The sequence below is a fragment of the Podarcis raffonei genome, chromosome 2, assembly GCF_027172205.1.
Source record: "Podarcis raffonei isolate rPodRaf1 chromosome 2, rPodRaf1.pri, whole genome shotgun sequence".
Taxonomy (NCBI): Eukaryota; Metazoa; Chordata; class Lepidosauria; order Squamata; family Lacertidae; genus Podarcis; species Podarcis raffonei.
This window is the reverse complement of record NC_070603.1, coordinates 61,716,074-61,732,851: the sequence shown is the minus strand read 5'-3', so window position 1 is coordinate 61,732,851 and position 16,778 is coordinate 61,716,074. Positions and strand designations below refer to the sequence as shown.

The 16,778-nt window shown below is 40.2% G+C and overlaps 1 protein-coding gene across 2 annotated transcripts in view; it reads left to right on the top strand.

Moving 5' to 3' along the window:
* The window catches only part of RASGEF1C (RasGEF domain family member 1C), an 82,032-nt gene extending 66,271 nt beyond the window's left edge, over positions 1-15,761 (top strand). Inside the window, exons 7-14 of one of the 2 annotated variants that reach the window (XM_053376937.1) lie at positions 1,527-1,622; positions 2,894-2,996; positions 3,212-3,291; positions 4,478-4,573; positions 10,581-10,676; positions 11,488-11,611; positions 13,397-13,469; positions 14,720-15,761. In XM_053376937.1, the coding sequence (XP_053232912.1) occupies positions 1,527-1,622; positions 2,894-2,996; positions 3,212-3,291; positions 4,478-4,573; positions 10,581-10,676; positions 11,488-11,611; positions 13,397-13,469; positions 14,720-14,744 (693 nt within the window). In that variant the 3' untranslated portion in view covers positions 14,745-15,761. Of the gene's footprint in view, positions 1-1,526; positions 1,623-2,893; positions 2,997-3,211; positions 3,292-4,477; positions 4,574-10,580; positions 10,677-11,487; positions 11,612-13,396; positions 13,513-14,719 lie in introns of those variants that run through there. The other variant, XM_053376936.1, reaches the window with a different exon arrangement.
* Positions 15,762-16,778: the final 1,017 nt, after the last annotated feature.

Genomic DNA, 16,778 nt, shown 5'->3' with positions numbered 1-16,778 from the left:
AAGTGCAGTTGTATCACAGATTTGTCTAACAAGAGTTATGATATTGGCAGTTTTATTTCAATTCCCATTCCTAATTAGCCCCAGCATGAAATTTGCCTTTTTCACAGCTGCTGCTTGCTGAGTTAACATTTTCAACAAGCTATCCTCTGTGACCCCCAAGATCCCTTTCCTGGCCATTCACACCGCTTCAAACCCCATTAATTCAGTATGAGCAAGGCACTTCCTCCTGCTGCCATGCACTGAGACAGAGAAGCGAGAGTTATATTTATTGAATTTGCATCACATCATACTGCAATGGGCTCCAGGCTGCTTACATTTTAGAAGTGCCTCCTGTTTCGTGTGATTCCCCAATGCCCCCTTTTAATCTTCTTTAGCCTTAGGATACATTTCTACAATACAGATATATATGCAAACATTGCGAACACTCAAAATCCCAGGCAACACCCTTTCCCAGATTACCCTATGCATGAGAGCCCCTTTTCACCAGCAGAAAACTTCGTCCTCATGGAGCTCAAAATTTACTCATCTTATCCTCAGGCTCTAAAATAGAAATCAATTAGAAAGAAAAATCTCTTGATACCCTCTAGTGGCTGCAAACAAAAAATATTACAAAAAAATCAGAATAATCAGCCATCTCTGGAAGATTATCCTAAGGAGAAGGTGGTGGAGGTGATTTAAAATCATCAAAAGAATCCAGATACCAAACTAACCTTCTCACTCCCATGCAATTGCCTAGTAACCACAGCCGAAAGAGCACGTCACAAAAACGACATTTCCTGATGAATTTTGCTATCTGAGTGACTTGTTTCACAGCAACCAATGATACAGAAATAGGTCAGCGATAAAGAATTGGGTAGTGAAGATATTATTTTCTCAAAGACAAGAGCATGTGAAGGAAATAATATTTTAGGCAAAAAAATATTCTGTACTGTAACTCTATCATATTTTGCTTTGCTGTTGATTCCCCCCAACTTAATCAGAAATTTTGTTTCATGCAAGACAACACCACGGGCAATTGGATTTGCCAAACTGTAGGAACTCTTGGGAGTCAAAGGCATAAACTTAATACATATTACATGGAAAGGCGTCCTTGTCTGATTTTATTTTCTCCAGATTCTTGTTGCGTACAGCAACATCCTGGCTGTTAATATCCTAGGGAGCACCAATTGGAATAAATTGCCTCGTGTGCAATTGCTGTAGGCAAAGTGGGACTGTTCATCATTCACTGATTTGATTTGTAGAAAGCTTTGCATTCTGTTAAGCCCAACACATCTGCCACTACCCACCCACTGACATCTAAAGCTCAGTCCCACATGCACTGTCCATTTGTGTGTGTGTGTGTGTGTGTGTGTGTGTGTGTGTTTATAGGTATATGTCCACATGCTTTTGAATGCTGTTGATGATAGAAATGTATGCTATTGATCATAGAACAACACTCTACAGTTACTGTCATATTATATATCTTATTATATATATTAAAGCACAGCAGAAGCTAGTTTATGTCATGTCAGGTCTTTGTTTTTCAGCCTTGTTTCAGTGAACAGAAAAAAACTAGCAACCTTGAGGCCTATGTCAAATGGTTCAATAGACTCTGCTATCTTGTAGCAACAGAAATCTGCATGGTAAGTTGAATACCATTTGTCTGATTGTGGAACTTCGAGAATATTTACTCACAACAGTGGAGGATAAATATTTTTTGGACTAATCACAGAATGTACTTTGGGTTTTTACACTTTTCACAGAAACACTGCGGTATATAAATGGTGAAATAGGCTATTGATACAGTGATAGAGCAGTAATTTTGCTGTAGAATTTTAGACAGTTGTGTCTCATAAGTGGACTGTGTATGAACAGTTTTCCTCTTGCTCTGCTCCTCTCCCAGGGAAAACCCAAACTTTAGTATTAAATTGGAGCAAACATCAATCTGGATATAGTGAAAATTACCTAACAAAATTACCAGTATTATGTCACAAACAATGAGCACTTCCGTATGTTCTAGAAGTAGAGTGGGCAACTTCTATGTCAAGGGCCATATTTTCTCTGGGGTAAATGGTCAAGGGGCACATAGTACCAGTGAGTGGACTAGAGTTGAGGTGAGCAGGAACACCTGTGTTCTCTCCCTCCTATACACATGCACATGACATCTTTAGGCAGATAGGTCTTGGCAAGAGAATAGTTATCCCAAACATTCTCAGATATGGCTGCATACACACCACACGTTTAAAGCACATGACCTCTGCCAAGGTATACTGGGGACTGTGGTTTACCTCTCACAGAGCAACAGTTCCCAGCACTCTTAACAAGCTACAGTTCCCATGATTCCTTTTGTTTCATTTTATTAAAAGCAAAAAACTGAGGGCCCCCTTAGATTACAAGGGCTGTATCCCATGCAGCCCGTATGTAAATCCGGCACTGGATGGGAGTATTGTGAGATACAAGAAACACAAAAGAAAATTCTCCAGAAATCTACTAATTTCAAGATTAATGTCTTTTCTCTCCTCTTAAGACCAAGTCCAGAAAAAATTGCACTGATTGGCGCCAAGCCCAGAAAAAGTTACAGTAATTGACATTTTATTGATAGCTAGTTGGACAGACTATCAGTGGAATTAATAGTCTTTAGAGTACAGTTTATGTGTCAATGTTGGGTCATTGCTTGAAGACATTTTTAAAGGTATAATAGACTTTGGTCACTCTCCCTGGTAGGATCTTTGATTTTGCAAGTTGCCAGCAATGAGTGCCATTAATCAAACAGCTTGAATGGGATTTTGTAGCTGTTTTGAAATCAATTGAACTGTAGAATAGGGCATCTCTGTCTGGCACAGTGTTCTGACATCTCCCAGGGTTTTTTTACACTTGTCTTCCATAGCTGTTTTATCTGTCTGTTTATTTGCAGCCTGCAAAAAAGAAGCAGAGAGCACAAGTCATTGAGTTTTTCATTGATGTTGCTCGTGAGTGCTTTAACATCGGGAATTTTAACTCGCTGATGGCAATCATATGTAAGTGTGTTATTGTCATTTCTGAATGATATTAGGGATATGTAAAGTAGATTCCCTTTCCTAATTGTTGTAACCTGCCCTGGGAACTTAGGGTGAAGAGTGGATAATAAATTGTAATAATAGTAACAATAACAATAACCGTAACAGCAACAACAATAGCAGCAACCACAACAATAAAGTCCTCCTTTGTTCTTTTTCCTCTTATTTTCCTCCAGCTGGTATGAACATGAGTCCAGTCTCCAGGTTAAAGAAGACTTGGTCAAAAGTGAAAACAGCCAAATTTTTTATTCTTGAGGTAAAATGTTCAGAATTACGTATTTGCTATTCATGCATTTATTTAAACTGGATATTGCTAGGCAAGGGCCAAATGATATGATGGGCTTTGCATATCACATTAAATTAAAGATGGAAAAGAAGTAAAAAGCAGAAATATCAGGAATAAAGTCCAGACCACAAATGGGTGCAAATGTATTTTTTCCCCAGTCTTGTCTATTTAGTTCAGGCCATGGTTAAGAGCTATACTGAGTTCTGGTGTTATCTTGACTTAACTAGCAACCCTCATGCTAGGACTGACGGGCATTAAAACCAGAGAATATATCAAACAGTTACTAAGTTATGGGCAATCAGTGCCTGAAATCTGTCAGCAGGGAAAATTGCACATCAGACTATCCCGTGGTAATTTGGGAAATGTCTGTATTTGCTTGGAATCAATTGTGAGGCTCACTGCTGAGGTTCCTATGATAATGTAAGTTAGGCAAGCCATTTCCTCTTTAGGGTACTTTCAGAAGATCATTTTAAGGAGCAACCCTCAGGTATACCTGTGTTTCTTAATTCAGTTAACAAGTTCTACATACTATACAACTGTTGTTACTGCTTCAGTCAGTCCTTCTTGCCACACACCTTTGCTTGTCTTGGTACAAGTGGACTCTCTCTTGAAAAACCAAGTGGACTGCCAGTTTGTCCAGCATACAAAGTTGAAGCAGGCCTGTCTCATTTGTAGATGTATGTGCATGTTCACACACACACACACACACACATGCGTAAGTGTTTGGTGTAATTACATGGTCGCACCACAGTACAATCCTGGCATCGCTCTGCACTCTGGAAACAGATTAATCGAGGAGTGGCAGTTGCCGTTTAATATTCTGCCATTAGGGTGAACCATGTGTGCTCTGTGTGTTTGTCTGTGCCTAACAACAACAATATAAGTAGTGGCCACTAACAACAACAACAAAAATCATCATATGGAAGCATCTTTAGAAGCACTCTTAGAGGACTGAAGGGTTTTTATCATGACAAAAATGTTACGGACTGGTCACTCTTAAGAAACTAGATGAAAATAAATGAATAGAAATTGACCTGAAAAGGAGGTGTTGAGTAGTTTTGTCTCCAGTTCACCTGTATTGCTTACCACATCACCTTTGCACTGCAAAGGCAATTCAAAATATCTTTTGATCTTCCAATGTTTTCTTCCTCTCTAGCATCAAATGGACCCTACAGGTAATTTTTATAACTACAGAACTGCATTGCGGGGAGCTGCACATCGGTCCCTAACAGCACACAGCAACAGGGAAAAGGTATTATTATTATCATCATCATCTTATTTTTCTGCCAAGAAGCTCAGCACAATACAGTGGACGCTCGGGTTGCGAACGTGATCTGTGCGCATCTGCACACGCGCGGGTTGCGATTCGGCACTTCTGCACATGTGCGAGCCCAGAAGTAACCCGTTCTGGTACTTCTGGGTTTCAGCAGGTCCGTAACCCGAAAAAACGCAACCTGAAGCGTCTGTAACTCAAGGTATGACTGTAAAAATGCTTCTACACCAATATTATCCTTACAACAACAAAGGTAGGTTAGGCTGAGAGATAATTGACGGGACGAGGTCACGCAATGAGGTCCATGACCAAGCAGCAACTCAGCCTGTGTCTCCTTCACCTGCTCCAGATCACCATGCTGCCCTGGAACTGTCTCTTTTCACAGCCCATACTGGCTGGTTTTATAGTCTTTTCAGCATCCCTGCATGAGAGGCAAAATACTGTGATAGTCTGAAGGTTGCATCCAACTGTTGCTCAGCTGTCAGTGTCTTCTATCAGTAGAGCAGGGAGGGAAGAAATACTCAGTGATTCCTCATTCCCCCACTGGAGGGTTCCCCAGCCCTCTGGAGCAGAGGCAAGACAATGTGGTGCAGGTCCTTTGAAATGAAGATTCTGCAATTATATAGGCTCCCTGATTGCCTCAGCTGCAAGTAGCGAGGTGGGGAAGAGCCCACACCACTGGGGAATCTTTTGCCCTAGTCTGAACAAATAGATCCATAGGGAGATGATAAGAGGTATAATAAGGAAGGATATATATAATAAGGGAATGAATAGGAGACAGCCACATTCATGCTTGAATGAGAAGCTGATACTTTTAAGATGCTTATGCAGCCTGTCTCTAAGGTATAGCCATGCAAGCCTGTTTCTCTATTACTTATCTCATTTCCTGTGGAAGTCATTCATGCTGGTTACATGGGAAAGTTTCTCTTTAAAACCAAGGGCAGCAGAAGGTTAATAGTCAGATGGAAACGCAAGGGATAAAGACTACATCCTCCTTTAACTGAATGCATAAAGTGATAGTTGCCAAGAAGGTGTTTATGCATCAAATCCAGCACCTCACCATGGTTTGGTGTTTTCAAGTCCCACAGCCACTATAGCTATAATTCTGCTCTCCAAGCCTTAATGTCATTTCTTCATTTTTTAAAAAAATATATAATATTTTTACTCACCCTGGGTCAAATGAAATGAAATGTGATTGCTATTAATTTAAAGATAAATATTGTCCACTGCTGGTTATATATCCAAGCCCTCCCTCCTTCTTTTGAAGTACCGGTATATAATATAATCTGACACTTTGGGCTTAGTTTTCTTAATGCTTGAATAGAAATGGGGGGAAAGACAGAGGTTAAATTAATTAAATCAGGTAGAGATTGAATATATTTTTTGAAAGTTAAAAAACACAGCTTTGAGTTGTGAGTTGCTGTTGAAAGGGTGCATACCCACACGCATACAGAGGATTCGTTATTTGAATGGAAGTGTATATTACATCATGGAGTGGATTTTTTTCCAGGCAAGTGCAGGAGATGAATATCTTAAGACCTTAATTGACTATCTGATTTGACTTGCAAATTCTCAGCACATTGAAGCAGACACAGTGACTGCTGCTCACAGTAGACTACACATTCAATGTGTCATGCATTCCAATGGACTGTTATCAGAAAGTAACTGTGTGGAGAATTTAATTTAGGGCCATGCAGAAGAATAGGATCTGAACAGAGAAGCCAAAATGACATTCTTACATTGTGAATTGATGCTTTCTACTTTTGAAAGCTGGGGTACATTCCACAACTCTTTATGTTTGATTTTTTAAAATTTGTTTATAGTTAAGTCATTCATTGTTTATTTACATAATTTATATCCTGCCCCTTTAATATGTATTTACACTTCCAAGACACTCAAGAAAAAGGAAAAGTACAAAAAAATACAGTAATAGTAAAAAAGAAGAGAATGACGTGAAATTTAGAAATAGTGGGGCCCTCTTTGTATGACAGACAGAGTGGGAGTGAGTGGGGAATTCTAATTGTTGCCCTTAGTGTAGGTTTTTTTAAATCATGGGATTGTTAATTAGTTCATGTGATTTATTGGACTTGTTTTTATGGATTCTGTGATTTCCATATATTATTTTTTACATATATTATCTTTATTACTATTAATAATAATATTCCCCACCCCACACCGGGATTGAAATATTCACTGAAGAGCAGGTTTGAATTTAGAAATAATAAAGAAAACTACAATATAATAAATAGGGTTGGGGAGCAATCTTTACCTCTATGCACACCTCTCAGCTCAGCAGGGCTTTTTTTTTTTTTTACTGCCTTGCCAAAGTTGGCAGCTGGGCCAAAAGGTGGGGGGGTCAGGCAGATCACTGTACCAACCTGCACCCCCCATGCCTTCATGTGATGGCTGCAGGTCTGGCTCAGGATCCAGCAGATCCCAGGACAGCTCAACCCCCACCCCTGGAAGGCTCTATTTTGTTGGGTGAAAGAAGCTGTGCACCAGCTCAGTAATACTGGCATCACTCTGCAGTTGGGGTCTGGCTCCCTCGGCCTGAAGCAAGATGAGTGCCGAATCCCATAGTTGTCTTTGACTGGACTTAACTGTCCAGGGGTCCTTTACCTTTACTTTTTTACCTAATGAGGGCACCAGGCAGGCCCCCTGAGGGGATTGCAAAGGTGAGGAAGCTCTCTCTGTGTAGTTGCCAGCAATTACACTTCAGATTGTAAGGGACGTGGGTGGCGCTGTGGTCTAAACCATAGAGCCTAGGGCTTGCCAATCAGAAGGTCGGTGGTTCGAATCCCCGCAACGGGGTGAGCTCCTGTTGTCCGGTCCCAGCTCCTGCCCACCTATCAGTTCGAAAGCATGTCAAGTGCAAGTAGATAAATAGGTACCACTCCAGCAGCAAGGTAAACGGCATTTCCGTGTGCTGCTCTGGTTCGCCAGAAGCGGTTTAGTCATGCTGGCCACATGACCCGGAAGCTGTCTACAGACAAACGCCGGCTCCCTCAGCCAGTAAAGCAAGATGCTCCGCAACCCCCAAGTCATACACGACTGGACCTAACGGTCAGGGGTGCCTTTACCTTTACCTTTTACACTTCAGATTGTGTAGTGCAGAAATGTCTCAGGTGGCTGTCTCAGTGGACAGGCTGACTGATGTGAGAGAAGGCACCCTTAACAGGTATTTCGGGCCTAAGCCATGTATGGCTATAAAGATTAAGAGCAATAGTATACAGAGGCAAAGCAAACTGCTCCAGTACCCAAAGCGGTGCTCGTCCCAAGGGGGAGTGGCGCGTGCCCAGGGGGGCATGCGTCCTGGGGGGACACGGTGAGCGGTGTGTGCCCCGGGGGGTGCCGCCAATTGGGGGTCAACATCTTGGCGCACCCCCCCTTTGGAATGGCACCTGGGGTGGGCCGCCCTCCCACCCCGTAATGCCCCTGACAGTATATCTAGCATAGTTGCACCAACCCATTTCATGTAGCAGTTCATAGGAGGGTCAGAGCTTGAGGATACTTTATGTGCTCTTCTCATTATTTGCCTAATGATGACTCTTTCATCAATCCTTGGCCCAGCCTGTGACAGTGCACTAATTTCAACTGCGTCAAAATGATCTCTCACACACCTTCCATCTACACACGCATACACACAAACACACCAGAAAATACGAAATAGGTTAAAATACATATCAGAAATCCAACTTACAACAAATACAGATAAATCACATGAAAAGCAAATGTGTTAAATGCAGCATTCTTGTTGATGTGTGGCAATCAGAACCACTCACAGTATTCCAAGTATGGTTGCAGCGCATGATGACATTATGATATTAGCAGATTTTGCTTCAATCCATTTCCTAATGATCCCTAACATGGCATTTACCTTTTTCACAGCTGCCAGCCACAAACTGGGTTAACATTTTCAACAATCTATCCACTATGACCTCAAGATCTTTTTCAGTCAGTCATTCACCGCCACTTTAGACCCTATTATCATCAGTGATGTGGATATGAATTTTCCCCAGAGTGCTCTGTTTTTCTGTAATTTTCTGTGTCTTAAGGTCATTAGTAACAATGAATGGCTGCCAATTGCAAATAAGAAATCAGGCTAGCTTTGTTTACTAAATACAAGCAAAGTAAACATGCTAAGTTAGGCTATTCTCTAGGGCATCAGAACATTATCTGTTGCAAATTACCGTATGCAAATTATCCTAATTTGTGGAAGCACTGATAATTATATCCTGTTACAATTCACTTACTAGTGGAACCACATTAGGGCTAATTTTTCAATATGAAGATTGGCTTTTGATAGGGGAGAGTGACAGGAGAGGAGCAGCTACATTATCCTTTTAACATACACTTACTTTAGTTTCTTGAATATTTTGGCTTCAGCAAGGGCAAACTCCCTCTTGGGATTCCCAATTGCTTTCTTTTTTTGATGCACATACTGCTCAGGCACACCAGTACCATAAATAACTTGAGGACATTGGTTGCCAAACCAAATGACTACTTTACTGCTACACTTTTCCAGAGTCTTACTTTTCCTCAAGGCTATAGTACTCTAGTGCGTACTTAAGTTACAGTTCAGTTCATTTACCGAAGGACCTGGGGATATATTTGAAAGATATGCCCAGCTGACTTATTCATTCTCACTTTAATAGAAACTATAGCTCCTGTAGGAGAGACAGGAATTCACTAGCTAGGTGAGTTTAAATCTTCTTCAGGGAGCCTGGCACAGTGTTTTATGAGTGAAGAGGAGCTGCCCTTATAAGACCCTTGCGAGCTACACTCCAGGTCAAGTTATAGTGAAATGAATAGACCATTGTTGCTCTGCAGAATAACCTAGCAGACTTGCTTATCTACCTTTGCCCTATCCTTGGCTGATAAAGCATCTGAGAGAAAACTGTCTACAGTGGGAAACCCAAAAAGAGAGTCAAGTATAAGGGCAGTGGCAGAGGAATATGTAGTGCTGTTGTTGCTGTTCAGTCATGTCCGTGTTTATATATCTGAATAGAATGCCATGGAATACTTTCTCAAGTGAAGTCCGCCTGGCATGGATACTGACATCTTTTGGGTGCCTAAATTAAACCTTCCCTCTTTTTCCAGGCATTTCACAGATTATGATTGAGCTATGTTAATGTTTTAAGTTTGTATTACTCAAGTATTATTCGCATATATAAAAGTATTTATAGACCACTATTTCACTGTAAAAAAATCAAAGCAGTTTAAAACAAAAGTACATAAAACCATATAGTGAAAACCACATAGTCCCCAGACTTGGTAAGTTAAGCACAGTTCCGAATCTGAATAAAAAATAAATATGGTATATTTTGGTATATACCAAACATGGCATAAGACAAGATAGATACCCAATGTAAATCCATGTTGCTTCATTTGATACTTTTGAAATTTACACCAGGTGAGGATCAAACTTAGTGTGAAACATCCAGCAGATAGGTACCGACTTCACGGCATATCTTTCGTTCCCTCCTGTGAAAATTGTTTAAATCAGAGCCTTTGTCATGTTAAGTTATGAGCATCTACTTTTCCATATGTTGGCTTGATTGGGATTTAATTGTTAATGCTCACTTAATCAAGGGCTTATGCTTCATTGTGCTCTTTGCCTCTTTACTGTCTGTACACTGGTGAAAGTTAATCACCTTGCTTAATAAAATGTTAATGTTAACAAAATGATGTTAAATATCAATGTTACTGAAATATTAATACGTAATAAACTGAAACCTTAATTCCACAAAGCTTAGATAGATTGTGTTTTGCCAATTCACATAGAAAATCTCTTCAGCATGACAGCTATTTTGTGGGTTGTTATCTCTTGAATCTCCTCTAGGCCTCACTAGTATTAGTATTTCGTCATTAGAGTAATACTGTACACTGAAAAGTTAATCTCTCTTTTCTTCTTGTGAATGAACAGTTCTTTCATGCATAAAGAACAGAACTGCGAAAGATAATAGTCATGTCATTCTTTTCACAGATTGTGATCCCGTTCTTCAGCCTACTGATCAAAGACATTTACTTTTTGAATGAAGGATGCGCCAACCGCCTTCCAAATGGACATGTCAACTTTGAAGTAAGTGCAGCAAACATCTTTGTCAAGCAAGTGGTTGATAGGTTCTTTGAGCCCTTGTGCTTACATTCCAGAGTGCAACAAAAACCATACGTGAACAAAAAATTATTACCTTGATTATCCCAAAGTCAAACAATTCCCAGCAGACTTTTTCATATAAATCCTTTAAACATTTTTACTTAAGAGTTTTCAATTTCAGATGGCATGATCTAAAAGCTCATATGCAGAAACACCATGCACACACCGGGGGGGGGGGTTCCCCAACTCCCTTTCATGCTGAACCCCCCCCCCAACTACTCAAAAGTTATCTCCCCCTTCAGAGATTTTAATTTTTTTGTTTTACATGTTTTAAAAGGTAGAGCAGTTGGTGGGATTAAACTTCTGGTTCATATTCAGTTCCACCAAAACTGTTGTAATTTTATATTCCAAGTGTTGCATGAAATGCATGTTATTTAAAACACAGTTTAATAGCAGCAGAAGAAAAGAGTAGCCTGTGTATTGTGTGAGACATGTGCATTGTTTACCTGAGATATGCAGATTTTATTACAACTGCATAACTCTTTTCTTTAAAATATTTCTATACTGCCTTTCATATGCAGTTACCAAAGCACCATCATTTCCTTTCATGTGTTACAGAAACATAAGGAAAGCTGTACTGGACAAACAAGCCACTTGCTCCTACCTTTTAAAAATAATGTACCAGACACATTAAGCAGCTAACATTTTTGAGGAATGTTATAACCACAGAAATAATTTTACTGACACACAAATTCCGTTTACCTAGACAATACTTTTTCTTCCCCAATCCTTACAGAAATTCCTGGAACTGGCTAAGCAAGTAGGTGAATTTATAACATGGAAACAAGTAGAATGTCCATTTGAGCGAGATGATAACATAATCCACTATTTACATACTGCGCCCATCTTTACTGAAGATGGTAAGAAATTCCTTTTTTGACAAATTCTATAGTGGTTCAGTACTAGCATTGTTCCATAGTTCATGATAAAATATGATTTTCAAAATGTGTCATTGCACAGATCCATTGTCTACAATATAAGAATGATTATCTGGGCCTTTATTGTTTCCATAACTTTTTGACAAGGCATCTTGCTCGTTGCAAATCATCTGCATGCAGTGCTCACAGAGAAACAGGCCTGACAGTCATACTATGAGGGGCAGTTCTGAATGTCATTGCTGAAAGCATTCAAAGACAGAGTTACTGTTCCCTATAAGTCAACCAGTCTATCTCTCTCTGAGTTTGTGATGGCTGTAGGCAGGGAAAGCAGAGCTCAGCTCACAGCAGAGATCTAGTTACCTCTTAATATGTGCTTAAAGGGGGAGAACCCTTTCAATTCAGTTCTTTCATCATGCAATTAATCATACCCATTTGCAAATGAGTTTTTGTCTGACTTCTCTTCCTACCCATCCAATCTATCATGTTGCTCTCTGCCGTCTCCTAATGGGTTAAATCAGTCGTATCCCATTATCATCAGCATCGGAGATAAGGGCTGAATTTGCTAGCTTTGCCTAGACATGCCCATAGGCTTCACTGACTTTTAGATTGCTTCTGAACTTTTTGATTTTTAAAGAGCAGTCTTTAAAACTCATCCACATTAATCAAACAGGACAGCTGAGACTTCACTGGCCACACATGAATTTAGAATGTAGCAAGGAAAAATTATGTCCAAGCTGCACAAGCAACAGCTGCCCAAGCTAACATATATCTATATAATAATTATAGTGAGCTCTATAAAAAGGAAACAAGAAGAGCGTAACTCTGGCAGTGCTCAGAGTCTTCTGGAACAGCCAAAGGCATTTCAGAAGATCTGCTATTAGAGTCCAAGCCAGGAACACTAACTTGTTTAAGTATTGATTCCAGGAAGGTGAAGCCCACAGGTTGGTAAGGAGAAAGCAGGTCTGGTAAGACTTCTGAGGCTGCCAGAGAGTCTAGGAATAAACCAGGCAGCCCAGATTTAATCTACAAGTTCCAGGGGCTCTTGGCTAGAGCCTCCACAGCCCGAGCTGACTCTCCTAACCAGACTGGTTCCTCCTGTGTTCCATGTCAGACTCTCGGCTGCTACTTTTAGCCAGACCCTGCCCTACTAGGATTGCTTTGCACACTATTTCTCTTAGTTGATGCTACTTCTCATTTAAGCAGAGCTGCGACCTTCTAGATAGTGTTGGACCCCAAATCCCATCAGCACCAGTGAGCATGGCCAGTGGTCAGGGATGTTGGGAGTTGTAGTCCTGCACCACCTGGAGTTCCCCAGTCCTGTTGTAGAAGAACCTTTTACACATTATATGTATCACCCATGATGATACATACACTAATATGGTCCAGTACCGGTTGCACTAACAAGTGGTTGGTCTGAATGAAGATGCACATCTTTTCCTCTTTAGTAGAAGCTGTTTGTGGCCAATTCAGTCAATTAACATTTGAATAGGTATGGGGATGAAGATCCAGATGCACATCTGTATCTCCATTCATGCTGGCCTCAATCACCAATTAAATTTAAACCGTAGTTACAGGTATTTAAGCACTTTGAGCATGTGTTGCTTGATCCTGTGCATGCTTACTCAGATGTGAGTCCCACTAAGTGTGCAGATGAGTGTCAGCGTACCTAAGAAACATAAACCTCCTTGTTTGATTAGAATGCTACCTTGTGGGCTACTGATCGTCTCAATAAGGAATGTTGCCTTTTAAAACTTCCTTTTTTTTTAGGTTTGTACCTGGCTTCCTATGAAAGTGAAAGTCCGGAAAACCAAACTGAAAAAGAGAGGTGGAAAACCTTGAGGTATTATTTCATTTATGGTGGGTCATGATCTTCTGAAGTGGAAATAGGTAGACATGGGCATAGAGAGGGCGGCTACTGGAGTTTGCACACATAGCTCAGCTAGTAGAAGATGAGGCTCTTTAATCTCAGGCTTGTGGGTTCAAGCCCCAAGTTAGGCAAAAGATTTCTGCATTGCAGGGGGTTGGACTAGATGACCTTCGAGGTCCCTTCCAACTGTACAATTCTGTTTCTGTGAACACATACACATACGCACATGTAATTGATTCCTTTCAATGGGAGAACCCTTTTGGGAAGAGGCAACTGATACTGGAGAAGTGGAGCAAGGAGGGCATACTACTGTGACACGCACTTGTGTGTGTAGCTTGGCTCAAAGGCAGTAATACCATAAGATACTTACTTTTGCCTAAAAGTACACTAATGGCCAGAACACAGTCATGGCTGCTTGGGTTCAGATTGACCTTTGAACTAAGTCTCCAACACTTGAGAACCCTTAGGTATTCTCTTCCACTCAATTGTTACCAGTGATTATGTTGCATTATGCTGCTGGAGTTGCTGGTGTTGCTTATACCATAGAGATAGCTGTGCTAGTTTCCATTCCTGACAATAGAATAAAAGGGCACATCACATGAAGCCTAGCTTTTAGAGGATGCCTTAGTTAAATGGGAGCCACTCTGCTGTGACATACTGATTCTAGAATGAACAAGCTGAATTAGATTAAAGGGTCAGGACTATTACCTTTTTTAAAAAGTGCATAGCAATGCTCATAATATGACTTCGTTAGAAAGCATAAATACAGAAAACTTGACTATTTAGTTTCTTTTTACTGCTAGAGTAGGACAAATTTTAAGACTGAAAATGCTGTTTGTGGCCACTTATCTTTCCTAAATGTGTCCTCACAATAAATGGGCAGAAATAGCTGGAAGATGCATGTCTTTGTGTCTTAGAAACATTTGTTATATCAAAATATGAGTAAGAAAAGTGGTAACATGGAGAGTGATAGTTTCCTTTATTGCTTGGTCAGCAAAGCATCTTGTTTAATATGTGCCCCAGCAGTGTAGGTATTTCGGAGGTTCTCCTGAGGTAAGGACTACACCATTTGAGTTTCTCCTTTGCTCCTGTTACTTCCCTTGGGCATTTGACATAGCCAGTCATCTATCCAGTTCAGAATAGAAAACATGGCTATTCTGAATTACTCTATGTCACACTAACTTTCTTGCTCTTTTACCTATTCTCACGTTTCTCCTTTGCAGGACAACTATCTTAGGAAAGACTTGAAGCTAAAGATCTATAATTGCAGTAGGACAAACAAACAAACAAACAAACAAACAAAAATCAGCAAAACTACTTTGCACTACTGATTCCAAAGATGCCTATTTGGGATTTATGAGATTTTATCCTTTATTTTTGTGTGCATTTTGGACTATTTGTGGTTCACTGGATTCAGAGGTGTATTTTTACTGCACGCACAATGATGTTTTCTAGCTACTCTCGAACAGCAAAAGGCCAGGAGGTGGCTTCTTCTTGGCTGTACCAGAACAGAGTCCTTATCGCTGTTTACACTTGCCTCTGAAGGAAGAGCAAATGGCACGGAGAGCCATGATGCTGCAAACACAAAAGATTTTCACTGGAAAGGTACAGGGTGTGTATCTCTGAAGCAGGGTGTATTGGACAATAACTCTCCAAGAGCTGTCAAAAGTGTATTATGCTAAACACAGCATTAATCTGGCCACTTGCTACATAAGGGGGAGGAAAACCTTGTTTTTCCTCTACAGCTTTCAGCCTCAGTGAACAATATTCTGATGGCAGGAGATAAAAGACTTAATACAAAGCCACATCAGTATGGAAAAATCCATGCAAACGCTTCCCTTTTAAAAAAAATAATAATACAGAAGCATATGAGCTGTGAACATTCATTATTTCTCCTAATGTTTGGGGTGTATGTCATTATTATTATTTCCTTAAGTCAACTGCTAAGCTGTTCTGATGAAGTCAATGGCTTTCAGTCATACTTACCTCTGTATAAAGCATGTAGCATATTCTCTAGTTCTGTTGACTGATGACTCAGAGAATAGTCTTCAAAGGGGCCTTACCTCATTGACAATTGATGGAAGATTAATCTGTTAAGGGCTCTAACAGTTATTTTCCTTTTGCCTGCTCATTTTGTCTTCATGTCTAAGGCAAACAATATTTGAGAGGGGGAATTACTAGACGTTGGGGCTCTTTGTCCAGTGCATTTGAGAGAACACTTTTCACTCCATGAAATGTTGCACTTTGGTAAAAGAATTGTCTACACACTGTTCATAAGGTTGGTTTCTTATTTTATAATTCTCTTTATGGTCACTGCTCTCCCTCTACGTGAACAGTTTGCCATCTATTGTGTTGTTCAGTAGAAATCAGGAAGCTGCTGCATAATACAAATGCCAAGTAATAATTGCTTAGTTATTGTACTTTCATGTAAAACAGATGTAACATAACTCTTTTTAATCATTTAAATATGAGTAATAGGATGGAAGAGAAATTCATATCTCTTGTCACTAACTGTATAGAACTATGGGGAGGTGTGCAAGCCTTCACTTAGTAACTGAGGCTGTTTTTGTAACAGGATTACCAGTTCAGATGTCGACAACCACACTGTACATGTTGTAAGTTTGGTCTTGGAATGACATGTGCTCACTACATATAAAAAAAGATAACTGACACTCATCTTTAGGTGCATATCAATGCATTCATGGTGCAGCCAAATTTCAGGATTCTTCCATCTCAAAAAAAAAAAAGCTGGAAGGAAAATAGAAGTTGGGTGTATCCTGTGAACAATTGATTGCCACACATTACTTCTCACATGTAGTGGCAGCTGGTACAATCCACAAGAACCACCTCTGTTTCCCACCACATGTAAGCTTTTAGCATAACGATCAAGGATGAAACAGACACTCTACTGAACAAGCATTAGACACCAGGATGTGTTTGAACAGTAACTTAGCTAGACTGTTGATTTCAAGCTCTGAGTGTTTACCCACATGAGACTTCCTCTGGGGCTGCTCAGAAGCTGACACTGGTGCTTTCTTTTAAATGAGGCAGTCCTAACCTCTGAAATGCAACTCAATGACTGCATCTACAGGGACTTGTGTTATCACTTCTTGAAAAGCCTGTTTATACACTCCCTTGTTATTTGTGTTCTACAGTGACATCTTGTATCATGGCAGCTAATGCTGGCTTGAAAACACTTGATGCCAGTCTTTTACAAATAAGTTACTAGCTCATAAAAATGTATGCTTGCCTGCCCACCTACCCTCCCTATGTGAATTACTT